This window comes from Scyliorhinus torazame, chromosome 4, assembly GCF_047496885.1.
Source record: "Scyliorhinus torazame isolate Kashiwa2021f chromosome 4, sScyTor2.1, whole genome shotgun sequence".
Classification (NCBI taxonomy): domain Eukaryota; kingdom Metazoa; phylum Chordata; class Chondrichthyes; order Carcharhiniformes; family Scyliorhinidae; genus Scyliorhinus; species Scyliorhinus torazame.
Genome location: NC_092710.1, coordinates 114,534,253 through 114,561,516, shown reverse-complemented (window position 1 = coordinate 114,561,516; position 27,264 = coordinate 114,534,253). Strand labels below are relative to the sequence as shown.

Below are 27,264 nucleotides of genomic sequence, written 5' to 3'. Positions count from 1 at the left end.
TGAAATGTTGCGGCTGTTACAAATTGATACAATATATCATATATTGTATATAATATATCATATCCCAGCTGACGTCTGCTGGTAAATTTATTCGGTTCAGATTTTCTGGGTTTGGTAGAGATATTTAAGTTCTATATCCAGCTGTGATACTTTTTTCTGGCTGATTGACTTTCCACAGTCAGAGAGCTGGTTGTTAAGATATTCCTGCAAAATATGTCATTTCCTTTTCTCGGGGGCACTGTTTTCGGTGCTGTTTCACACACCTTCATCATAATAATAATAATAACATAATAAACATCGGTGAAATAGTTTGTCCCACATTTAAGTTCTGAAATCTTGACTGTGCAGGTGCCGAGACTTGGGCTATCACCCACCATAAAATAATTCCGTCTTTTTGAAAATAAACCTGTTAATATAATGTTTTGATATTCTAATAGATTAAAACCTGAAATAAGTACCAAGTATAAAGCGAGGAAATAATCGGGCTGGAATTGGCCATGGGAAAGAATGGATTTTTCCCTCTCTTCCACTCCCCATCCCTCGTCTCTCTTCCAGACCCCTTGCTGGTCAAGCCCCGCCCCTCCTTCCCCAAACTCGACCTTGCTCCCTGCCCTACCTTGTTTTTCTGCACATCTCATCAATCGTGTCCCTCTATTTCCCCCTGCTCTGATCTGTCTAACTCTTTTCCCCCTCACCCCTCCTCTCTCACCTCAATATCTGCCCAGCTGGTCTTTTCCCTAATAAGGCACGGCAGCACAGTGGTTAGCACAGTTCCTTCACAGCTCTGGAATCCCAGATTCGATTCCTGGCTTGGGGCATTGTCTGTGCGGAGTCTGCACGTTCTCCCAGTGTGTGCGTGGGTTTCCTCCCAGTTCCCCGGTTTCCTCCCACAGTCCAAAGATGTGCATGATAGGTGATTTGGCCATGATAAATTGCCCTTAGTGTCCAGAAAAGGGTAGGTGGGGTTGCTGGGTTACAGGGATAGAGTGGAGATGTGAGTTTAAGTAGGATGCTCTTTCCAATGGCCAATGCAGACTCGATGGGCCGAATGGCCTCCTTCTGCACTGTTGATTCTATACACAGTTGGATATTCAAAGCTGCATTGCCTGTCCACCTTGGGGGTTTTGCACCAAACTTCTAAACCATAATGCAGTGTAAAGCCAGGGTTAACTTGACAAAGAGGCTGCCTTTTTCCCTTTTATAGTAGCGGAGGAATACTGGCCAATTTTTTTCTGGTTGTTTAATCCAACAGTCGTGGGTTTTGGACTGAAGTATATAAACAGAAAAGTGAGCGGAGTCATTGAACAACGAACAAAGATTGGTTATTTAGATTTTAAATTAATAAAACTTGTTAACTGCCTGTGTGTTAACTGCCTGTGTATCAAGAAAAATCTACTGTGTAGATTGAGTTCAAGTGCCAAATTCTGAAGTAAAGTCAAACCTAGTTCAAGTTCCTTTCTACGTGCCCCCCCTCACCCTTCAGACCCCTGACCCCAACGCCTCCGTTCCCTGGCTTCCTGTTTTAATCTGTTCAGTATCCTATGGTCAGATTTCAGCTGCTGAAGTCATATGTGGGTGGAGAACTTCAAATACACATTTTAATCTTGTGTGTCTGATGTTTGATGGAGCACTTGTTTGCCTAACATTTCTTTGCTTTAAAACAGATTTCCCTCCTCCCGCTAACCCCATTCTTTCAATGCTCAATGGTTCAGCTTTGATTTACATTCAATGCAAAAAATGATTGCAATTTGCTTCAGTCTAACAGACCGCCAAAGGATTTTTTGTTCTTACTATGTGTTGGTCCACAAGCAATCTAGTATCCACAGTCATTTCCGCAACTTACTACCAAATGTTCAAATCTTGCAGGGTGGGATTTTATGCTGATTCACTATTTAAGTAAAGCATAAACTGGGGTAAAGAGGTTCTACTGTAAATCTCTCTGTGGCCTCCTCCATTCCCGCCTCCTCCATTCCCTATCTCTAACCTCCTCCTGCCCTACGATCCTCTGAAATCTCTATGCTTCTCTGATCCTGACAGCTTGCACATCCCTCATTTCCAGTGGTCCACCATTGACAGCTGTGTGTTCAGCTGCCAAGACCCCAAGTTCTGGAATTTCCCCTCTATTCATCTTTCCTCCTTTTAAATTGCTGCTTAAAACCTACCTTTTTGGCCAACCTTTTACTCCTGCGATGTACATTGGCATGTTTTACTAAGTTAAAGGTGTTATAAAAATCCCAAACTGTTGTTGCCTCCCTTCTCATTGCTGAAGTTGATGAGTGGAAAAGTCCCCTCTGCCCAATGAGAAATGGAATGTTAAATAACCTGCAAACATGGCCTGTTTCTACTCTTGCAGCTGTTCAGCGTCCTGATAATCCTTGCCAAACTGGAACCCACAACTGTGATTCGCCCGATCGCGCCCGCTGTATTTACACCGGTGGCTCGGACTTCATTTGTGCCTGTTTAACCGGTTTCTCTGGGGATGGAAAATCCTGTGTGGGTATGTAACATCCAATTTCAGTAAAGCATTGTCAGTTTTCCTCCTGAACACATGCATGACTTAAAGGTGTGGAGGGTTGGAGTGGGCCAAACATTTCTACACCGTCGTCCTTGAAATTGGGCAGGCCAGAATGTTTACCCGCTGCCGCAGGCCCACTTGAGGAAAGTCAATACCACACCACCTTTTGGGGGCTACTAAAGGTTTAAACAGGTGGAAGTAATTAATGTATTAATGATTGAAGCACAAAGATTCACCAAGCAATTGAGCCAAATGAAACTAAATAGAACATAAGCAAAATGCTGGGAACACGTGAGCATATTAAATAGAAGCAGGGGTAGGCCTTGGCCCCTCAAACTTGCTCCCTTATTCAATTGCACCATGGCAGATCATCTACCTCTGATGCTATTTTTCCCCACTGGAAAACTGAAATAATAACTACGGCTGGGATTTCCTGGTTCTTCCCACGTGCATGATCCCCTCTGGTCCCACTGAAGGCAAACCCAGTTGCCCTCCCCCTCACAGCGGGTTCCCCAGCAGTGCAGCCAGCAAGCAGTGCAAATGGCCATTGACTTTGGAGGGGCTTGACGATCCCGCCAATGGCAAGCCGCCTCTGCCACTGGAAAACATGCCGGGGGGGGGGGGGGGGTCAGGGAGTAACTGTGGAGTAAGAAACCGTTAATGTCCCAGGTCCATCAGAACTGGAGGATGATGGAGAGTAACAATTTATAAGTAGGTAGAGAAGCAGGGAAATGGAAAATTCAGGCAAAGGGAAGAACAAACAGGAAGGTCTGTGACAGAGTTGGAAGGCAGGAGTGACAAAAAGGATGATGGTGCAAGGATGGTATTGAGAGATGGTAAAGAAACATGGGAACAGTGAAATTATACAGTGGTACACCAAGGTAGACAATGAGATTTTACTGTTACGTGAGGAGTGTACAAAAGCTGGGATTGTTCTCCTTAAGAGTAGAGAAGCTTAAAATAAAATTATTTAGGATTTTGATGAGTAAATAAGGGGAGAAACTGTTTCCACTGGCAGGAGGGTGAGTAACCCGAGGACACAGATTTAATGTAATCGGTTAAAAAAACAGAGGGAAAATTAGGTATTCGTTTACACACTGAGTTGTTAAGATCTGAAATGTGCTGCCTAAAAGGCAGCCAGAAGCAGATTAAAGAGCAGCTTTCAAAGGGACTTGAAAAAATAATTCAAAAGGAAGCATTTACGGGGTTTTGGGAAAAAGCAGGTAAGTAGATCCAGTTGGACTGCTTCACCAAAGAGGTAGCAAAGGCCGGCTGGACTGAATGGCTGTCTTTAACTTTATATAATTCTATGAAGAGCTGGTATCCACGTTTCTGAAAAGTTGCCATTGTGAAACTTCTTTTGACTAACTGCAGCCAAGAGAGTGTTGCTGTAACTTAATGAAACTAATATCAGGCAATGTTACTGTTTTTAAAATTAAAAAAAAAATGTTCCCAACATAAAAGACAGTGTTAACGGTTTGAGCCCAATACGACCCTGCCTTCCAACCCGGTTCTCCATTCCGAAGAAGTCATATTCGACTCAAAACATCAACTTTCTCCTTCTCTCTCCACAGATGCAGCTAGACGTAATGAGTTTTTCCAGCACTTTGTTTTCACCTCAAATTTCCAGCATCTGCAGTATTTTGGTTTTAGTTCGATGCTTCCCTTTCTGCTCTATTTTGTTAATTGTACGTGGAAAAATAAATGTATAGGTTTCAAGAGAAATGGACTCATTTGTTGTTGAGATAACTATATTGGATTGTTTTGATAGTCTAAAAAGGTTCCATTATGCAGCGTAGACTAGATTTAATTTGCCTTGGGTACACAAGATTAAGAGGTGATGTAATTAAGTTGCTTACGGTGATTAAAGGATAGGGCGAAACTATTTCCTCAGTTTGACTTGAGCAAAGGGGGCAAAACCTTAATTAAGAGTGCAGCCATTCGAGGGGTGATGTTTTAAAAAATATATTTTTATTAAGGTATTTGAAAATTTTGATAAAAATAACATTAGCAATGACATCAACATGGTATAATAGATATTTCCCCCCCCCCACCATCCGGGCATCCGTCATGTGTGCCCGGTGGACTACCTTAAATTGTATCAGGCTAAGCCTGGCACATGATGAGGAGGTATTAACCCTGCTTGGGGCTTCCACCCATAGACCCGCCTCTATCTCTCCTCCTAGCTTGTCCTCCCACTTGTTCTTAAGCTCCTCCATCGGAGTTTCCTCCGCCTCCGAAAGCTCCTGGTAAATATCCGATACCTTCCCCTCTCCCACCCAGGTACTGGAGCCGACTCTATCCTGTATCCCCCGTGGCGGCAGCAGCGGGAAGGCCAGCACCTGTTTTCTCAGGAAGTCACGTACCTGCAGATACCTAAACCCATTCCCTGCTGGCAGTTTAAATTTATCCTCAAATACTTTCAAGCTGGGGAAGCTCCAGTCTATAAATCCCCCATCCTCCTAATTCCTGCCCTCTGCAACTCTGGAACCCACCATCTAGCCTATTATAAATCTGGGTCCAAACCGATGCTCCCTCCACTCTCTTATATCTCCTCAACTGCCCCCAGATTTTCAAAGCCGCCACCACCACGGGAATTGTGGAGTATCGGGCCGGCGAGAACGCAAGAGGTGCCGTTATCAGTGATCCCAAATTTGTGTCTTTGCATGACGCCGCCTCCATCTGCTCCCATACCAACCCCTCCTCCCTACTCCCTGATCATGGCTATATTAGCCGCTCAGTAGTAATTGCAGAAGTTCGGCAGCGCCAACCCACCCTCCCGCCGACTGCGCTCCAACACTTTTTCTTCTCTCGCGGGGTTTTACCCGCCCACAAAGCCCGAAATAACCTTATTCATCCGCTTGAAAAAGGTCTTTGGGATAAAGATGGGGAGGCACTGAAAGAGAAACAGAAATCTGGGCAGGACCATCATTTTCACGGCCTGTAGCCCCCAGTGATAGTGGGAGCATGTCCCATCTCTTAAAGTCCCCTTCCATTTGTTCTACGAGCCGGGATAGGTTTAACTTATGCAGTGCGAACGAGCCTGGGGGTGCTGGTGACGGCACCGCTGCCGCTCTCGCCGACAAGGTACACCACGAGTCCGGTGGTGGCGGCAACGCTAAAGATCTGGGGCCAGTGGAGACGGCACAGGGGTGCAATGGGAGCCTCCGTGTGGTCCCCGATCAGGGGTAACCATCGGTTCGTCCCAGGGAGGATGGACGGGGGGTTTCAGAGCTGGTATCAGGCAGGGATTAGAAGAACGGGGGACCTGTTCATTGGTGGGACGTTTGCGAGCCGAGGGGCACTGGAGGGGCAGTTTGGGCTACCCCCGGGAAATGCTTTCACGTACATGCAAGTGAGGGCGTTTGTGAGGCGACAGGTGAGGGAATTCCCGTTGCTCCCGGCACAGGAGATTCAAGATAAGGTGATTTCGGGTGTATGGGTCGGAGAGGGCAAGGTGTCGGCGATATACCAGGAGATGAAAGAAAAGGGGGAGGCGTTGGTAGAGGAGCTGAAGGGTAAATGGGAGGAGGGGCTGGGGGAGGAGATTGAGGCGGGGCTATGGGCTGATGCTCTAAGTAGGGTTAATTCCTCTTCTTCGTGTGCCAGGCTTAGCCTGATACAATTTAAGATGGTTCATAGAGCGCACATGACGGGGGCGAGGTTGAGTAGGTTTTTTGGGGTAGAGGACAGATGCGGGAGGTGCTCAGGAAGTCCGGCGAATCACGCCCATATGTTTTGGTCATGCCCGGCACTGGAGGGGTACTGGAGGGGAGTGGCGGGAACAGTATCTAAGGTGGTGAAAGTCCGGGTCAAGCCAAGCTGGGGGCTAGCACTATTTGGAGTAGTGGACGAGCCGGGAGTGCAGGAGGCGAAAGAGGCCGGCATACTGGCCTTTGCGTCCCTAGTAGCCCGGCGAAGGATCTTGTTAATGTGGAAAGAGGCAAAGCCCCCCAGCGTGGAGGCCTGGATAAACAATATGGCAGGGTTTATCAAATTGGAGCGGATAAAGTTTGCCTTGAGAGGGCCTGAGCAGGGGTTCTACAGGCGGTGGCAACCGTTCCTAGACTATCTCGCGGAGTGTTAGATGAAGGTCGGTCAGCAGCAGCAGCAACCCCAGGGTGGGGGGGGGGGCCTTGTTTGGGGGGTATTTGAGCAAGAAAATACATGAAGGATCTGGAAAACTGACATGTACGGGAGGAATCCAATGTACTAAGCTCTCTATCACATCGATTTGCTGTGTTCATGTCTTGCTATGTGCGTTTTCTTTCTTTTTGTTATGGGGGGGGGGGGGGGGGGGGGGTGAAAGGGTGAAAGACTGTGTTACCTTTCCAGTTCCTAGGGGCTCTTAAAGCCATAACCAATGGCTCTGTGGCCAGAGCAAACAGTAACAGGGAGAGGGGGCACACTTGCCTCGTCCCTCGGTGTAGTTTAAAATACCCCGACCTCAGCCGGTTCGTGTACACACTCGCTACTGGTGCCTCATAGAGCAACCGCACCCAGTCAATGAAGCCCTCTCCAAACCCAAACCTTCCCAGCGCCTCCAACAGGTAATCCCACTCCACCCGATCAAAAATCTTCTCCGCATCCATTGCGACCACCACCTCCACCTCCTCTCCTTCTGAGGGCATCATAATAACATTTAAAAGCCTTTGAACATTGGTCTTGAGTTGCCTGCCCTTTACAAATCCCGTCTGGTCTTCCCCTATCACCCCCGGGACACAGTTCTCTATCCTTGTGGCTAGTATCTTAGCCAGCAGTTTGGCATCCACATTCAGAAGAGAAATCGGCCTGAATGACCCGCATTGCTCCGGATCCTTCTCCTGCTTCAGGATCAATGAAATCGAGGCCTGCGGCATTGTTGGGGGGAGGACTCCCTTCTCTCTTGCTTCATTAAATGCCTCACCAGCAGTGGGCTCAATATCTCTGAAAACTTATTATAGAATTCCACCGGATAGCCGTCAGGCCCCGGGGACTTGCCCGACTGCATGCCCTCCAACCCCTTGATTATTTCCTCAATCTCAATTGGGGCTCCCAGCTCTTCCACCAGATCCTCATCTATCCTTGGAAACCTCAACTGATCCAAAAACTGCCTCATCCCCTCCACCCCAGCCGGGGGTTCAGACTCATATAATTTACTATCGAAGTCCTTAAACACCTCGTTCACCCCTGCTGGGTCCAGGACAGTATTCCCGCCTCTACTCTTTACCTATCTCCCTGGCCGCCTCCCTTTTCCTGAGCTGGTGCGCCAACATTCTGCTTGCCTTTTCCCTGTACTCCTAAATCGTCCCCCTTGCCTTCCTCAACTGTTCCACCGCTTTCTCTGTGGTCAACAGCCGAAACTCCGCCTGTAACCTCCGCCGCTCCCTCAGTAGCCCCGCGTCCGGGGCCTCCGAGTATCTCTTATCCAGCTGGAGTATCTCCTCCACTAACCTATCCCTCTCAGCCCGTTCCGCCGTTTCTCTGTGGGCCCACATCGAGATTAATTCCCCTCTGACCACTGCCTTCAGAGCATCCCAAACTGTCACTGCAGAGACCTCCTCTGTGTCATTTGTTTCCAGATAGTTCTGGATGGACTTGTTAACCCGCCCATAGATCGTTTCGTCCACTAGCAACCCCACATCCAGTCTCCACACTAACCCGTAGATCCACCCAATGCTGGGCATGATCCGACACTGCGATTGCCGTGTACTCCGTATCCACCAACTCTGGTATTAGAGCTCTGCTCAGAACAAAAAAGTCGATGCGAGAGTATATCGTGTGGACATGTGAGAAAAAGGAAAACTGCTTCGCCCATCTGTTCCATAAACCCCTTCAATTCTTTTACCGCAGCCGGCCTCCTCCCTGTCCTGGATTTTGACCGGTCCAATTCCGGATCAATGACTGTGGTAAAATCTCCTCCCATGATCAGGTTATGTGATTCCAAATCTGGGATCTTACCTAAAACCCGCCTCATAAATTCCATTTCGTCCCAATTCGGAGCATATACGTTCACGAGTACCACCCGCACCCCCTCCAGCTTCCCACTCACCATTATGTACCTGCCCCCTTGTCTGGCACGATTCTCCCTGCCTGAAATGAAATGAATGAAAATCGCTTCTTGTCACGAGTAGGCTTCAATGAAGTTACTGTGAAAAGCCCCTAGTCGCCACATTCCAGCGCCTGTTCGGGGAGGCTGGTACGGGAATTGAACCATGCTGCTGGCCTGCCTTGGTCTGCTTTAAAAGCCAGCGATTTAGCCCCGTGTGCTAAACCAGCCCCAGCACCTTGAATGCCATTCGTTTGTTGATCAAGATCGCTACCCTCCTGGTCTTTGAGTCCAGCCCTGAGTGGAACACTTGGTTAACCCATCCCTTTCTCAATCTCGTCTGATCTGTAACCTTTAGGTGTGTCTCTTGTAGCATTGCCACGTTCGCCTTCAACCCCCTCAGATGCACTAAACCGCGAGCCCTCGTGACTGGCCCATTCAGCCCTCTGACGTTCCATGTAATCAGCCTGGTCGAGTGGCTCCCCCCCCCCGGCCAACTAGCCATCACCCTTTTTAGGCCAGCCTCAAGCTCGCGCCTTCCGCCTCCTCGAGCCCGCCCCTCCCCCAGGGCATTCGCCGTTCCCGACCTCCCATTTGTGCCCTAGTAACAGGTCCTCCCCTGTCAGCAAAGCAACCCCCCCCCCCCAAGCAACAACACTAGAAACCCAACCCCCCAAGTCAAGCTCCAGCTTAACACCTGCTCACCCCCCCCCCCCCCCCCCCCTCTTGCGCTTCTGAGAGTCAGCTGACCCAAGCTGACTTGATAGTGCCCGCCCCTGGTGTTTCAAAGTAGAAGTCCCGTTCCTAATGTGTGACCCACAGAGGGGCTGGGTACAGCATCCCAAACTTCACCCCTTCACCCCCTTCTTAAAGAGGGTCGTTTTTGCCCGATTAAACCCAGCTCGCCTCTTGGCCAGATCCGCGTCCAGGTCCTGATAAATGCGCAACTCTCAATTCTCCCACTTGCTGCTCCGTTCCTCCTTGGCCCACCGCAGAACGTGTTCCTTGTCCAAGAATCGGTGAAAGCGTACCACTATCGCCCTCGGCAGCTCGTTCGCTCGGGGCTTCTTCGCGAGGGCTCTGTGCACAATATCCACTTCCAGGGGCCGAGGGAACGCCTCAGCCCCCATCAACTTCTCCAACATGTCCTTCACAAGTCCTCGCATCCGATCCCTCACTGCCTTCAGGGAGGCCAACAATTCTAAGATTTTGCCTCCCGGACCTGTTCTCCACGTCCTCCAGCTTCTCCTGCATTCTTTTATGGCAGTCGGTCACCATCTCCACCTTGGTCTCCAGCACAGTTATGTATTCCTCGTGCTCGGACATCTTTTTCTCCACCTCCTGGATCGCTCTTCCGTGGGTCTCTTGATTCTGCACCACCTGATCAATCGAAGCCTTAATCGGGTCCAGTGTGTCCTCCTTCAGCTTGGCGAAGCAATCTTCAAAAAACTACACCAGCTGCTCAGTCGACCACTGTGCCGTCTCCCTGCGGCCCTTGCCCTCCGCCATGCTGTCCCTTGTTACCAGCTCTGCTCGCGTCTTCCTTATAGGACTTTGTCTTCTCACACGGCCACTTCTGGTCCAATTCTCCATACACTGAAAAGGAATTTCTCCTCACTGTCTCACTCTTCACCAATTTATCCCATAAAATCCGGGGAAAAACGGGGGGAAAAGGTCCAAAAGTCCGTCACAGGAGGGAGCTATCAAATGTGCGACCTACTCCTCCATGGCCGCCACCGGAAATCGAGAGGTGATGTTAAGTAACACTTTACACAACGCAGCATGGAAATCTGGATCGCTATCCTTCTCTCTCTGTCTCGGGGTTGGTGCCATTGTCAATGGAAAATGTTGAAACTTCGATTAATAGATTTTTTTTTAAGGCAAAAGTTATGGAACCAGGACAGGTAAATGGAGTTAAATTCCAGATTCCATGATCAAATTGAACATCCAGAATAGGCTTGAGTGACTGAATGAACTTTTCATGTTTTCCAAGTTACGCCAAACCATTTTCCTTCTTAAAGATCTTGATGAATGCCAGCCGAACCGATGCCACCCTTATGCTCAGTGCTACAACACACCTGGGTCGTTCAGTTGCCGCTGTTCCCCCGGCTATCAAGGTGATGGGTTCCAATGTGCACCTATAGGTAAGGAACGGATTTCACCCACTCCAACTTCTACTTAATCGCTTTGTCATAAAGAAACACTAGATTTCTGAAGATAGCAAGCCATCTAAATTGGAGTGCTAGGACTGGTAAATTGTGTATCATGTATATTCTTGGGGCGTTTGTGTTGCATATAAAGTTTTACAATTTTACCGTGCAATCAGCTCTCCGGAATACTTATCCACTTCATACCTTTCCCCGTCTAAATTATTTCTCAAGCATTTAATTTTAAAATGAATTATCACCCTGTGTCTGATAGTGAATTCTCAAAGATTAAAGTGCGATGTATTGTGTATGGGTTTTTTCATGTTTTTTAAATGACGTTTACATTTTACGGAATTTCCATATTCACGTGGATAATTTGAGGTTAACACTGTTACTTCAGCAGCTTGGCTTAGTTGTGTTATTTTTCATCATAATCTTGCTGCTTAGAAGAGTTCCAACTTCCAAGTCATAGCTCATTTAATTTCCCTTCTGTGCACAGCAGTCTTCTGCGGTGGACCTGCCAAGTATGCCAGCAATGTGATCACCATACAGCCCGGGCTCCTGGAATACTGCTCCATAAGAATTGAATCATACAGTACAGAAGGAGGCCATTTGGTTGTGTTGGTTCTTTGAAAGAGCTATCCAATTAGTCCCGCTCCCCTGCTCTTTTCCCATAGTACAGCAATTTTTCCCCTTCAGTCGTATCCAATTCCCTTTTGATAATCATTGTTGAACCTGCTTCCAATGCTTTCAGGCAGTGCACTCCAGGTCACCAGCACACTCGGTTTTTAAGAAGAATTCTCCTTGTTTCCCCCTTGTGGGGCAGGATTCTCTGGCCCCCCTCCCCGCCGGGTCGGAGAATCCCCAGGGGGAGGCGCGAATCCCGTCCTGACGCCGGATGCCCTATTCTCCGGCGACGTTGGGATTCCCGCCACGCCGGTCAGAGGAGGTTGACAGCCCCCCCCCCGGCGATTCTCCGGGCCCCATTGGGCCGAGCGGCCGTCCAGTTTTGGCCAGTCCCGCCGGCGTGAATTGCTCGCCTCACGAACGGCGGAACCTGGCAGGTAAGTGTGTGGGGCAGTCCTCAGGGGGATCCGACCCCAAGGGGGACCCCCACGGTGGCCTGGCTCGCAATCGGGGCCTATCGATCTGCGGGCGGGCTTGTTCTGTGGGGAGACAAGAGAACCCCCTGCGCATGCGCGAAAATACGCCGGCCGGTCTGCACGTGTGTGGAAATACGCCGGCCATTCCCCGCATGCGCGAGATCACGCCGGCCGTTCTGCGCATGCGTGAACTCGCGCCGGCCCTTCACCGCCAACTGGAGCGGCGCCAACCCCTCCGGCATCCACCTCGCCCCCAAATGTTTGGAGAATTCTTCACTTTCGGGGGCTGCTGACGCTGGAGTGGTGGCGCTGGTTTTCCCACCAGCGTGGGGACTTAGTCCCCAGAAGGGAGAATCTCATCCGTGCTTCCAATGCTTCCGTGGTTCTTTTTGCCACCTACTTCAAATCTGTCCTCCTTGTTACTGGCCTCATCGAAAGGGCATCAATGTTTGCAGCCAATCAACACAAGTCTTTGGGTCACGCAAGATATTTTGAATTGTTGAGAAGCAGCTTAATTTATTTGTCCCAGCTACTGAGCCAGGTGAGTCAGTAAGATGCTAAGTAGCAGATAGCTAAACAGTAGGTTCTTTGAAATTGGAATGATATAAACCAATATTAATCTTCTTTGTCCCACTAATTTTCAGCTTATTAAACCTGATGAACTGGATGCAATCAAAGAAAGAATGAAATTGCATTTCTGTGGTGTCTTTCTTAACTTCAGGGCATGCCCAAGTCTTTTTTCAGCCAATAAAAGAGTTTTTCAAATACATTTGCAGTTGAGGTCAGAAATGCAGCAGCCAATTTGTGCAAGTGTGGTCAAAAACAGCTGTCTTTCAATGACCAAAGAATGGGATCTTTGTGTGCACACCTGAGCAGGCAGATAGAGCCTCAGTTTAATGCTTCATCCAAGAGACAGCACCTCCGACAGCGCAGCACTCCCTCAGCACTGCAATTGGAGTCTCAGCATGGATCATGTGCTTAAGTCTCTGGAGTGAGGTTGAACCTACAACTTAAAAAGACCCAATTCTGAGTAGTAAACATGTAATATCAGCAAAATAATTTTCTGAATTGCTTTGTCGAAGCATTGCTGATCTGAATACATGCCTACTTGTGAGTTCTAAACAGATGCAGATGCACTCTTGTATGTTAAAAGATACAAACATTTAAAACATGAATTCTTGAGATTTCTTTGCCGTTGTAATGTTAAAAGTCAAATAGTTTTTCAGTGGAAACACAGCAAAGTTTACATCTTGACCCCAGATTGGGCAACTAAGCAGAAAATCCTTGTAACAAAATTCCATTAGTGTCAACTGCTTTAATGCCTATTTAATTCCAGCACAAACTGAAACATCGAACAGATACCAACAGTTCTCGGGTTCAAGCCTCTTTGGAGTGGCGGGGGGGGTTGTCAAATTAGTCAAAAGGATCTTTATTTTTAAAATATTTTTAGTAGGTTTTAACATTTTATACAAAATAACAATCAAAACAACAAACCATTTACCAACAACTGTAACCAAAAAGAACCCCCCCCCCCCCTCAACTAATACCTATCAGTGACCAGATCCTTGAAATGCAATATAAACAGACACCATCTCTGATCGAACCCATCGATCACTCCCCTCACCGGTATCATAACCATCTCAAGATGCAAAAACTCCAAGTCACCCAGCCATGCTGCGACACTCATCCGCTTCGTCCGTTGGTAATTATGGAAGCGGATGATCACCGCTCGTGGCGGCTGATTCGGCCTTGGTTTTTACCTGAGTGAGCTCTGTCCAATTCTGGGGGGGGGGGGGGGGCGGGAATGCTTTGTCTCTGCCCACCAACTGAGAAAACATATTCGCAAAGTACTGAGTCGGTTTTGAGCCCCCCCCCCCCCCCCAATCCCTCCGGCAGCCCTACCAACCTGATGTTGCTCTTTTTAGCCTTAGTTTATTAGCTCTGATTATGTCACCTTTGCTCACGAGTCACCAGGTATCTTTCTGATACCGCCACGTGGTTCAAGCTCGAGTTATGATTAATAAGTCAGCACACCGCTTAGTAAGATTGAAATCAACGGTCATTTATTATATACAACAAGTAATGCTTACACAATAATCCTACTATCTATATAGAAACCTACCACTACTGGCCAATACTTAACTTTAGGAAGGGCCCACCAGGTCAGGGAAACGAATGGCTTATCGAATCGGATCTGGCCCGCGGGATTCAAAAGGCTGTCGACAATTTTATCATGACTCCGTAAATGGCCGTGTCCCCCCCCCCCCCCCCCACAAAATAAAAATAGGGATCAGAAGCAAAGGCCCATGCAGGAGCCACATTTTGTGCATCTTGCTCTTACATGTCACCGGAAGTCCACAGATTGTTATTTTTCATTATTATTCAATTCCTATATGTAAATGACCAACTGGCCAAATAATGAAGGATCTATTTAGGACATCTTTACTTTTCAGAGGGCATCTCTACAGATGGACACCTTCTCTGCACCTTTTCCTCTCCTCTATGAGGTTCTCAATCTGAGTTACATCTCACTTCCTGACCAGTGGAGGCAAAAGAGCAAAGAAGAAAAGGAAAGAAATTTTATTTTACACTGCAGCTTTGGCCACCTCACGATGTCTCAATCCACTATACGGCTAACAAAGTAATTTTGTCGTGTGCTCATGGTTGTAATGTAGGAAGTGCAGCAGCCAATTTACACACAGCAAGCTCCAGATTATGTTTGTTGCGGACTAAATGTTGACCAGGGTGCTGGGAGAACTCCACTGCTCTTTGTGAAATAGTGCCAAGGGATCCTTTATGTCCCCCTGAGAGGACTCTTTCAAAAGACAGCAACCTGTGACAGTGTAGCGCTCCCTCAGCATTGTGCAGGGTGTGTCAGCCTGGATCGTTGTGTTCAAGTCCCTGAAGTATGACTTAAACACAGGACCTTCTGAGTCAGGTGAGAATGCTACCCACTGAGCCAGGACTGCACAATAAGAATATGTTCCAGTGCTGTTTCGAGTGTCGGACTGTTTTCAGTTGTTGCACTGCGATACACAAGCAGAGTTACTGCCCCATGGTGGTGGACATGTGGATGGATGTTTCCAGATGTGACCATAATGCCACAGGACCTTCTGGAGTCGGCCATCTCGTGGTGTGCCCTGTTAGACATTTTGCTGCAAACTCCAAATCTTTTGCCCTGTAACCTGTTGCAAGTGCAAACTGATCAAGGTGTGGCGAGGACAGCGGTACATCTGAGACATTGATAACAACCGGCCAGCAGTCAATCCCCTTAAGTTAGGTTATAGGTCTGAGGAATGAACAGGAATGAATTGGGGTCCAACTGAGTGCAGAAATAATTTTTTTTTTTAATTTGTTGATGGGATGTGGGGAGTCACTGGCATTTATTGCCCATCCCTGAGGGCATTTAAGAGTCAACCACATTGCTGTAGACCTGGAGTCGCATGTCGGCCAACAGATTTCCTTCCCTGAGGGACATTAGTGAACCAGCTGCGTTTTTACGACAATCGACAATGGCTTCATGGTCACCTTTAATTCCAGACTTTTTTATTGAATTCAAATTTCACCACCTGCCATGGCAGGATTTGAACCAGGGCCCCACCAGGTGTCTGGATTACTAGTTCAGCGATAATACCACTAAGCCACTGTCTCCCCAGGAAAGGCGATGAAGAAAGAGTGATTGAAGAAAGAAAGAAAAAAGACCAAGGGAAAGCAATTGAAAAAAAATCTAAACATGTTGAAAACTAACCATTTACTACTGCCTGCAGGAATATAATGCCACAAAATCTTTAATTGTTTAGAGAATTGAGTTGCACTGTGGAACCTAAATGTTCTCGTTTATGGGCCTACCCTAATATTTAGCAGTAGATGTATTGGATAATTAATGTGTAAGCTGCAACGATTTTGTGAAACTCTCAGGGAGGTTGTGGCAAGTTCCTCTATTTACAAGTCCAACAGCAGAACGATGCAAATCATCCAGCAATCGGTGGTGGTTCACCATTCAATGGGTATTTTCTCGGTATAAGTTGCCGAACGGTTTATGTTATCGATAATGCAGAGTGCCATTAAAACAATGGCTAATTTGGCTCCCAAATCTGAGCCAACGTATTGTAACCAACCACCTTTTGGAGCTGTGTCCCAGCTAATTCGTTCTGCACTTTGCTTATACAATGCTGTTTCTTGCCCTACAAACAGAAAAAGAAACTTTAATGAGCATGTGGAAACGGTCAGTGAATATAAAATCTTAAGTAAATGGAGAAAAATTAATCCCTGTTAAATGATGCACTCAATAGTTAATTGGTTCCAGAGCTTGACAACATGTAAACATTTAGTAAGACTGCAGTCCAGACTGTGGTTGAAGATGAAAACTGCCACATGTCTGGAAACTGGAAGGGATTCACATGTAGGAGAGAATAACCAAACAGCATGTCTAGCCAGGGTATATAATAATTGTGCTTCAGCTCTCTGGTGCTTTCACTCCCACACACTAGTTCCTGGGAGGAGAAGTGAGCAAGTCGAAAGGAGAAGATTTATTAATATGGGCAGATACATAAACATGGGCATGTTGGCTCTCTTACCTTGACACTAGTTCTCACAAATAGAACTCGGCTTTTTTTGACCATTCCAAAGTAGAGTTGCATTCTTGATCACTGAAGGCAGAGGGTAGCAGTGGAAGGGTGTTTTTCTGAATGGAAGGTTGTGACTAGTGGTGTTCCACAGGGGTCGGTGCTGGGCCTATGTTGTTTGTAGTATACATAAACGATTTGGAGGAAAATATAGCTGGTCTGATTAAGTTTGCGGATGACCCCAAGTTTGGTGGAGTATTGTCAGAGGATACAGCAGGACATGGGGAGGTTGGAGACTTGGGCAGAGAAATGGCAAATGGAGTTTAATCCAGATAAATGTGAGATAATGCGTTTGTGGTAGGTCTAACATAGAGGGGAAATATACCGTAAATGGCAAAACTCTTTGGAATATAGAAAGTCAGAGAAATTTGGGTGTGCAGGTCCACACATCTTTGAAAGTGGCAACATAAGTGGACAAGGTCGTCAAGAAAGCATACGGAATGCTTGCCTTCATTGGACGGGCAATGAAAACTGTATAAAAACTGGCAAGTCATGCTATAGTTGTATAGAACCTTGGTAAGGCAGCACTTGGAATATTGTGCACAATTCTGGTCGCCATACTACCAGAAGGATGTGGAGGCTTTGAAGAAGGTGCAGAGGGACTTCTGGTTGCGGCGATGCACTGCTAAGCCGCACGTTTCGGCAGCTCCCGTTCTAACTGACTTTTGGGCTCTTTTCGGGAGCCCCAACGGAAATTCTTTCAGACCAAACCCAGTGTGGGGTGACGAAGGAAGGTGCCCCCCCGGGTGTGTATGGAAAAGACCAGTGGAAGTGGCCAGATTGCGAAGGATCCTTTGGAGCAGCGGCAGAGAAGAGAAGGAAGAAGCAAGGTGGCGACGGATGGAGCCCAGATGACATGGGGCCCGGGCCAGCAGGAATTCCTCCGACGGTGTGTGGAGGAACTAAAGAAGGAGGTGCTTGCGCCGATGTTATTGGCAATCGATGGGCTAAAAGAAACACAAAAGGCCCAGGCGATCGAGCTCCGTGGAGTGAAGGCAAAGGCAGCCGAAAACGAGGATGAGATACAGGGCCTGGTGGTAAAAATGGAGATGCATGAGGCGCTACATAAGAGATGTATCGAAAGGCTGGAAGCCCTGGGGAACAGCTCGAGGAGGAAGAACCTCCGGATTCTAGGTCTCCCCGAAGGAACGGAGGGAGCTGACGTCGGGGCTTATGTGAGCACGATGCTCCATACGCTAATGGGAGCTGAGGCCCCATCGGGCCCCCTGGAGGTGGAAGGGGCTCACCGGGTCCTTGTGAGAAGACCAAAGGCGGGAAAACTACCGAGGGCGATAGTGGTGAGATTTCACCGCTTCACGGACAGAGAGGCTGTTTTGAGCTGGGCCATGAAGGTACGGAGTAGCAGGTGGGAAAATGCGGTGATACGAATGTATCACGACTGGAGCGCGGAGATGGCGAGAAGGAGGGCGAGCTTCAATCGGGCCAAGGCGGTGCTTTACAGGAAAAAAATAAAATTTGGGATGCTGCAGCCGGCGCGATTGTGGGTCACGCATCAGGGCAAGCACTACTACTTCGAAACGGCGGATGAGGCATGGACCTTCATCCAAGAAGAGAAACTGGACTAGAACTGAGAGACTGATGTTGGGGGGGAAACAACGAGGTTGTGGTACAGAAGTGTAAATTGAGGAATGGGAGATTTATAGTATTGAAACTATAGACGGGGAATTTCTCTCCTCTAGATGGGGGACACGGAAAAATGTGGGCGCCGGTGGAGAGAGGGACTTAGAGGGTGGATGGGGAATGAGGGAGCTGCGCCATAGGGGGCGGGGCCGATAGGAAAGCGCGGGTTTTTTTCCCGTGCTATGGAGATGATGGCGGGAAGATAGGCGCAGGAAGGAAGAGTTCCACACGCAGGAGGGTCAAAGAGAGAACGGGGGAAGCCGGGGTCAGTTAGAGTTAGCTGACTTTCGGAAGCATCATGGGGGGAGTAACCGTGCTAGATGGGGATCTAGCGGGGTGGGGTGGGGGGAGAACTAACTGGGTTGCTGCTGCTGAGAGCAAGGGGGAGCTGGCAAGAGAAGAGGTGGTCGGGACGGGAAGGCGTCGCCTGGGGGATGGGTGGGTGCGCGGGACCCGGACGGGGGGCTGGCCTCGAATAGGGGATGGCTAGTCGGTTGGAGGGGGGGGGGGGAGGCGGGTGGCCCCCCAATCCGGCTGATCACGTGGAATGTGAGCGGCCTGAATGGGCCGATTAAGAGGGCCCGGGTGTTCGCGCACTTAAAAAGACTGACGGCGGACGTAGTCCTGCTTCAGGAGACGCATCTGAAGGTGGCGGATCAGGTTAGGTTAAGGAAAGGATGGGTGGGACAGGTGTTCCACTCAGGGTTGGACGTGAAAAATAGGGGGGCGGCAATATTGGTGGCGAAACGGGTGTCATTCGAGGCTAGGAATATAGTGGTGGATAACGGAGGTAGATATGTGATGGTGAGTGGTAGATTGCAGGGAAAGGAGGTCGTGCTGGTAAATGTACATGCCCCGAACTGGGATGACGCGGGATTTATGAAGCGGATGCTGGGACATATCCCGGACCTGGAGGTGGGAAGCCTGGTAATGGGGGGGGACTTCAACACTATGCTGGATCCAGGGCTAGACCGGTCTAGATCCAGGACCGGAAGAAGGCCGGCAGCGGCCAAGGTGCTTAGGGGGTTCATGGAACAAATCGGTGGAGTGGATCCGCGGAGATTTGTTAGGCCATTGGCCAAAGAGTTCTCCTTTTTCTCCCATGTCCACAAGGTATACTCCCGGATAGATTTCTTTGTTCTGAGTAGGGCACTGATGTCGAAGGTGGCAGGAACAGAGTACTCGGCCATAGCCGTTTCAGACCATGCCCCGCACTGGGTGGATCTGGAACTAGGAGAGGAGAGGGAGCAGCGCCCACTCTGGCGACTGGATGTGGGACTATTGGCAGATGAGGGGGTCTGTGGAAGGGTGTGGGGATGTATTGAGAGGTACCTGGAGGTCAATGACGATGGCGAGGTCCAGGTGGGGGTAGTATGGGAAGCGCTGAAGGCGGTGGTTAGGGGAGAGTTTGTCTCCATTAGAGCGCACAAGGAGAAACAAGAGGGCAAAGAAAGGGAGAGATTAGTGGGGGAGATTTTGAGAGTGGATAAAAAATATGTGGACTTGTTGGCCCCGCTGCTGGCAAGAACCTTTAACGAGGCCAGGGAAGAAGGATACTACCCCCGACAATGTCGGAGGCGATGATATCACTAATCCTGAAGCGGGATAAAGATCTGCTGCAATGCGGGTCATATAGGCCTATCTCACTCCTAAATGTAGACACCAAGCTGCTGGCAAAAGTGCTGGCGACGAGGATAGAGGATAGTGTCCCTGGGGTGGTGCATGAAGACCAGACAGGGTTTGTAAAGGGGAGACAACTGAATGTCAACGTTCGACGGCTGCTGTGGGTGATAATGATGCCCTCAGCGGAGGGGGAGGCAGATATAGTGGTGGCGGTGGATGCGGAGAAGGCATTCGATAGGGTAGAGTGGGAGTATCTATGGGAGGTGTTGAGGAGGTTTGGGTTCGGGGAGGGGTTTGTCTGTTGGGTCAGACTCCTATATGGCGCCCCAGTGGCAAGTATAGTCACAAACCGGCAAAGATCGGAGTATTTTCGGCTACATGGGGGAACAAGGCAGGGGTGTCCCCTGTCCCCATTACTGTTCGTTGACAATTGAACCACTGGCCATAGCATTGAGAGACTCTAAGAGATGGAGGGGGGTGGTTAGAGGGGGAGAGGAACATCGAGTGTCACTCTACGCAGATGACCTACTGCTATATGTTGCAGACCCTGTAGAGGGGATGACAGAGGTTATGTAGATATTGAGGGAGTTTGGAGATTTTTCGGGATACAGGCTAAATATGGGGAAGAGCGAGCTTTTTGTAATACACCCCGGGGACCAGGGAAGCGGAATAGACGCCCTGCCGTTAAGGAGAGTGGAAAGGAGCTTCTGATATTTGGGGATCCGGGTAGCTAGGAGCTGGGCAACTCTACACAGACTTAATCTGACGCGGCTGGTGGAGCAGATGGAGGAGGATTTCAAGAGGTGGGTTATGCTGCCGCTCTCATTGGCGGGCAGAGTGCAGGCGGTAAAAATGATGGTTCTCCCGAGGTTTCTTTTCGTGTTTCAATGTCTCCCCATTCTGATCATGAAGGCCTTTTTCAAGAAAATAGACAGGAGCATTGAGTTTTGTGTGGGCAGAGAAGACCCCGAGGGTAAGGAGGGGGTTCCTGCAGCGTAGCAGGGACAGAGGGGGACTGGTGTTGCCGAGCCTGGACGACTACTACTGGGCTGCCAATGTGGCGATGGTTTGTAAGTGGATGAGGGAGGGAGAAGGGGCAGCATGGAAGAGGCTGGAGATGGCGTCCTGTAAAGGAACGAGCCTAAAGGCGCTGGTGACGGCGCCGCTGCCGCTCTCCCCGAAAAGGTATACCACAAACCCAGTGGTGGCAACCTTAAGGATCTGGGGGCGGTGGAGGCGACACAGGGGTGACGGGTGCCTCGGTGTGGTCCCCGATCAGGAACAACCACAGGTTTGTCCCAGGAAAGATGGACGGAGGGTTCCAGAGCTGGCAACGAGCAGGAATTAGGAAACTGAGAGATTTGTTTATAGACGGGACGTTTGCGAGCCTGGGAGCGCTGGAGGAAAAGTATGAGTTGCCCTCGGGGAACAATTTCAGATACATGCAAGTGAGGGCGTTTACGAGGCAACCGGTGAGGGAATTTCCGCTGCTCCCGACACAGGGGATCCAGGCTAGAATGATTTCTGGGGTATGGGTGGGGGAGGGCAAAGTGTCCGAAATATATCAGGAGATGAGAGACGAGGGGGAGGCGATGGTAGAGGAGCTGAAAGGAAAATGGGAAGAAGCGCTGGGAGAGGAGATTGAGGAGGGTCTGTGGGCTGATGCCCTAAGCAGGGTAAACTCCTCGTCTTTGTGTGCCAGGCTTAGCCTGATTCAATTTAAGGTTCTACACAGAGCACATGTGACTGGAGCAAGACTGAGCGGGTTCTTCGGAGTGGAGGACAGGTGCGGGAGGTGCTTGGGAAGCCCGGCGAACCACACACATGTTCTGGTCGTGCCCGACACTGGATGAGTACTGGAGGGGAGTGGCAAAGGTGATCTCAAAGGTGGTGAAGGTCCGGGTCAAGCCAGGCTGGGGGTTAGCAATATTTGGGGTAATGGAAGAGCCGGGAGTGCAGGAGGCGAAAGAGGCCGATATTCTGGCCTTTGCGTCCCTGATAGCCCGGCGAAGGATCTTACTCGTATGGAAGGAAGCGAAACCCCCCGGCGTGGAGGCCTGGATAAACGACATGGCAGAGTTCATAAAACTAGAACAAATGAAATTTGTGCTGAGAGGATCGGCTCAGGGGTTCTCCAGGCGGTGGCAACCGTTCCTTGAGTATCTCGCATAACGTTAAGGGAAAATAGATCGTCAGCAGCAGCAGCCCGGGGGGGGGGGGGGAGCACTATTTTTTGTTACTTTGTTAGTTTACTAAATTATTTAAATAATGTTATTTATCAGTTACTGTGCTATTTTTATGTTGATTTGTAAAATGGAAACATTTTGTTTGAAAACTTTAATAAAATATATATATTTTTTTTAAAAAGAAGGTGCAGAGGAGGCTTACGAGGATGTTGCCTGGTCTGGGGGGTGTTAGCTATGTGGAGAGGATGAATCGACTCAGACTGTTTTCATTAGAACAACGGAGGTTGAGGGGCGACCTGATAGAGGTCTACAAGATATGAGGGGCATAGACAGAGTGGAGGGGCAGGCACTATTTCCCAGGATGGAGGGGTCAGTCACCAGGGGGTGCAGTTTTAAGGTCTGTGGGGCAAAGTTTAGAGGAGGTGCGCGAGGCAGGTTTTTTTACACCGAGGGTGGTGAGTGCCTGGAACGCGTTGCCAGGGGAGATTGTGGAAGCAGATACATTAACGGCGTTCAAAAGGCATCTTGACAAATACATGAATAGGATGGGTAAAGAGGGATACGGCACTAGGAAGTGCTGAGGGCTTTGGCCAAGGGTGGTGGTATGACCGGTACAGGCTTGGCGGGCTGAAGGGCCTGTTCCTGTGCTGTATTGTTCTTTGGACTCGAAATGTTAACTCAGTTTCCGTCACCGGGCCTGCGGAGTTTTTTTTTCCAGCACTTTGTTTTCATTTCAGATCTCCAGCACCCGCAGTGTGTTGCTTTGACCTTTTTTTTAATCCTGTCCTATACCTGCACCCACGCAGAACTGCCTGCCAACTAACCCAATTTAAAGTTGGCTCTCCCATTCCCAAATCCTCCTGGAAGTCTTAAATCGGGTAGATTTGCCAGAATGATACCTGGATTCCAAAGGTTAAGATACAAGGAGAGACTGCACAAACACTGGATTGTATTCCCTGAAATTTAAAAGGTTCATGGGTGATTTGATGTAAGTTTCCAAGGTAGTAATGGGGACAGCTCGGGTTGGTAGGGGGAAGCTATACCTTTTGGTTGGGGAATCCAGGACTAGAAACCGTAGTCTAAACATTAAGGCCAAAACTTGCAGGAGTGAAAAGCAAAATGCTGTGGATGCTGGATATTCTGATGAAAGAGCACAACAGACCTGGTTATAACCCTGTTTTTCTCTCTCTACAGTTGTTGCTGGCCTGCTGAGTATTTCCAACGTTTGCTATTTTTTTTATAAAAAGTGGTAAATATTTAAAACCCTTATCAGCAGATGGCAGCTGGGTAAATGTTAATTTTAAATCTTAAGATTGATTCATTTTTGTTAAGCAAAGGTATTAAATGATAATCGGCAACGGCAGGTATTTATGTCACAGATTAGTCATAACCTCATTGAATGGCAGATTAAACTTGATGGGCTTGAACTCCTGTTCTTGTGTTCTACAACAGCTGAGAGGTTTAGGCAGCCTACTTCATTTGAGAGCAATTGTCATCTCCAGTCAGAATATTATGGGTTCAAGCCCCACTGTGAAGTTGAACAGTATAACTGATGTTCATATGAGATGCTGCACTGTCTGAGGTTCTGCAAGGGGCTCCATCTACCCATTAAAGTAGACTTGAGGAATCCACAATTGAAAGAACAGCAAATGCATAAGTACAAAAATGGCTCATGGCTCTTTATCTTAACTAGATTGAATATAAAGAGGTTTTGTTAAGGCAAAGGATAAAGGAACAAAGATGGGAATAATGCGAGTTGAGGTGTGGATCAGCCATTATGTTATAAGATGGCAGAAAAGACTCACGGGCCTAAAGGGTCCACTGGGAGATTGATAGAGTCTACCTTTGTAACTTTCTGACTGGGATCTGGAGGGCATGGGTTTTATTTTACCAATGCTGTATGAAGCCATTTGTAACTGACCCAGAACTCAAAGTGGGAGAGGGCATTACAGGGTGGGTAACAATTTATAGGCCGCTGGTGGAAAGCTATTTTAGGGTATCATACAGACGTCCTTGCAGACCATGGTGCTAAGGGATCATGTGTAATTGATCATCCGGCTGGGATTATGAGTAGAACTTTGAGGCCCCTGAGTCCTGGGAGGAGGGACCATCATAGAATTTACAGTGTAGAAGGAGGCCATTCGGCCCATCGAGTCTGCACCGGCTCTTGGAAAGAGCACCCTACCCAAGGTCAACACTTCCACCCAACACTAAGGGCAATTTATCATGGCCAATCCACCTAACCTGCACATCTTTGGACTGTGGGAGGAAACCGGAGCACCCGGAGGAAACCCACGCACACACTGGGAGGATGTGCAGACTCCGCACAGACAGTGACCAAAGCCGGAATCGAACCTGGGACCCTGGAGCTGTGAAGAAATTGTGCTACCCACAATGCTACCGTGCTGTCTGTGAACCAAGGAAAGATGATGAGTCGATTTTAAGAATGAAGTGACTTGCATTTTTTTAAAATGCCTTTCACGGCCATCTGTTTCAATTATGTTGATTTGAAGGATAAATACTGACCCAGGTCACCAGGGAGCTCACCTCTGCTCTTCTTCCAAAATTGTGGTGGGATCTGAATGGACAGACCAGTCCAAAGATGTGCAGGTTAGGTGGATTGGCCATGCCAAATTGCCCCTCAGTGTTCAAAGGGTAGGTGCGGTTATGGAGATATGGCGGGGGAGTGTGCCCATGTAGGGTGCTCTTTCATAGGGTTGCTGCAGACTCAATGGGCCAAATGGCGGCCTCCTGCACTGGAGGGATTCTATGACAAAGATTATTATATTATAATTATTATTATATGATTTCGAAGTGGAACCATGATACCAGGGAGTGATAAGCTATGTTGACAGTGGGTGGGTCACCTTTTTGATCCCAGCCCTGGGTCACTGTCCGTATGGAGTTTGCACATTTTCCCCGTGTCTGCCTGGGTCTCACCCCACAACCCAAAAGATGTGCAGGGCCGGTAGATTGACCATGCTAAATTGTCCTGTAATTGGAAAAACAATAATTGGATACTCTAAATTTAAAAATAAAAAAGGCTGGTGGGTATGTAAGTGGGTAGAAGCGAAGACCAGCCACGGTGGTACGGGATAGCGATTACTTTGACCAAAACACTCTCTTGTGAGGGTGGTCATGGAGAGAGAGATTTAAAAAACAAAATTCATTTATGGGATGTGGTCTTCGCTGGCTAGACCAGCATTTATTGCCCATCCCTAACTGCCCTTGGGAATGTGGTGGTGAGCTGAATTCTTGAACCACGGCAGTCCCTGAAGTGCAGATACATCCACAGTGCGGGTAGGGAGGAAGGTCCAGGATTTTTACCCAGCGACGTGAAGGAACGACGATATATTTCCAAGTCAAGGTGTTGAGTGACTTGGAGGGGAACCTCCAGGTGGGTGGCATTCCCAGGTATCTGCTGCTCTTGTCCTTCTAGATGGTAGTGGTCATGGGTTTGGAGGGTGCGCCTAAGAAACCTTGGTGAGTTACTGCAGTGCAACTTAGATGGTGCACACGGCTGCCACTGTTCATCCGTGGTGGAGGGATTGAATGTTTATAGAAGACGTGCCAATCAAATGGGCTGCTTTGCCATGGATGGTGTCAAGCTTCTTTGTTGTTGGAGCTGCACTCAAAGTGGCGAGTATTCCATTACACTACTAACTTGGGACTTGTAGATGATGGTCAGGCTTTGAGGAGTCAAGAGGTGAGTTACCCGTTGCAGGAGACCTAGCCTTGACCTGCTCTGGTTGCCACCGTATTTAGATGGCGAGGCCAGTTCAATTTCTGGTCAATGGTAACCCCCAGGATGTTGATAGCGGGAGATTCAGCGATGGTCATGCCATTAAATGTCAAGGGCCGATGGATAGATCCTCTCTTGGAAGAGATGGTCATTGCCTGACACTTGTGTGCCATGAATATAACCTGCCATTTGTCAGCCCAAGCCTGGATGTTGTCCAGGTCTTGCTGCATTTGCACTTGGAATGCCTCATTAGCTGAGGAGTCGCGATTGGTGCTGAACATTGTGCAGTCATCCGCAAACAACCCACTTCTGACCTTTGATGGAAGGTTATTGATGAAGTAGCTGAAGTGTTCAAGTCTTTGAAGCTACTCTGAGGAATGTCTTCGTTGATGTCCTGGAGCTGAGATGATTAACCTCCAATCAGCACAACTATCCTCCTTTGTGCCAGGCATGACTCCAACCTCCTAATCCCCATTGACTCTACTTTGCCAGGGCTCCTTGGTGTAATACTCGGTCAAGTGCTGCCTTGATGTCAAGGGCAGTTACTCTTGCCTCACCTCCGGAGTTCAGCTCTTTTTGTCCATGTTTGAACCTGGGCTGGAATGAGGTCAGGAGCTGAGTGACTTGTGTGAAACCCAAACTGAGTGTCCGTGAACAGGTTATTGTTGGATAAGTGTTGCTTGATGGCGCTGTTGATGATCCCTTCCTCACTTTACCGATGATTAGGAGTAGACTGATGGGGCAGTAATTAGCTGGGTTGAATTTAACCTGCTTATTGTGTACAGGAAATAACTGAGTAATTTTCCACATTGCAGGGATGCAGCAAGATCTGGAGCACAAGTCTTCAGTACCATTGCTGGAGTATTGTCAGGTCCATAGCATTTGCATTATCCAGTGCCTTCAGTCATTTCTTCCTATCATCATGTTGATTGAATTAATTGAAGACTGACATGTGATGCTGGGGACCTCCAGAGAAGGCCAAGATGGAGCATCCACTCAACACTTCTGGTTGAAGATTGTTGCGAATACTTCAGCCTTATTTTTTGCATGGATGTGCTGGGCTCCTCCATCAGTTGAGGATGGGGATATTTGTGGAGCCTCCTCCCGCAGTGAGTTGTTTAATTGTCCACCAACATTCATGGCTGGATGTGGCAGGACTGCAGAACTTGGGTCTTCTAGTGATCTCTGTAATACATGATCAAGTAATGTTAAGCAAGCACAGGCAAATGAACACTAGATGACCACCAAGACCTATAAAAAGGTTTCCCCACTCTTTCCTCAAGGAGAGTGTTAGGAGTGTGGAGAGTACAGATGGGAAACCAGCTAGAGAGAAGAAGTTTTAGATTTTAGTATATAGCATAAATTTATTTAATAGTTTAATCTATACTTATTTGTTTGTTTACTAGTTCAGTATTGAAATAAAAGAACTCACTAGTTTAGTGTGTGTGTGTGTGTGTGTGTGTGTGTGTGTGTGTGTGTGTGTGTCTGCCTATCACTTGCTGCATATGCTGTTTGGCATGCAAGTAGTCCTGTGTTGCAGCTTCAATAGGTTGCCGTCTAATTTTCGGTATGTCTGGTGTTGCTCTTGGCCTGCCTTCCTGCACTCTTCATTGAACCAGGGTTGATCGCCTGGCTTGGTGGTAATGGTAGAGGG

General features: G+C 48.4%; 1 protein-coding gene across 1 annotated transcript in view; it reads left to right on the top strand.

The window, feature by feature from the left end:
* The window catches only part of nid1a (nidogen 1a), a 171,624-nt gene that overhangs the window by 93,234 nt on the left and 51,126 nt on the right, over positions 1-27,264 (top strand). The window contains exons 11-12 of the mRNA XM_072498519.1: positions 2,354-2,497; positions 10,565-10,687. Of these exons, the coding sequence (XP_072354620.1) occupies positions 2,354-2,497; positions 10,565-10,687 (267 nt within the window). The remainder of the gene's footprint in view (positions 1-2,353; positions 2,498-10,564; positions 10,688-27,264) is intronic.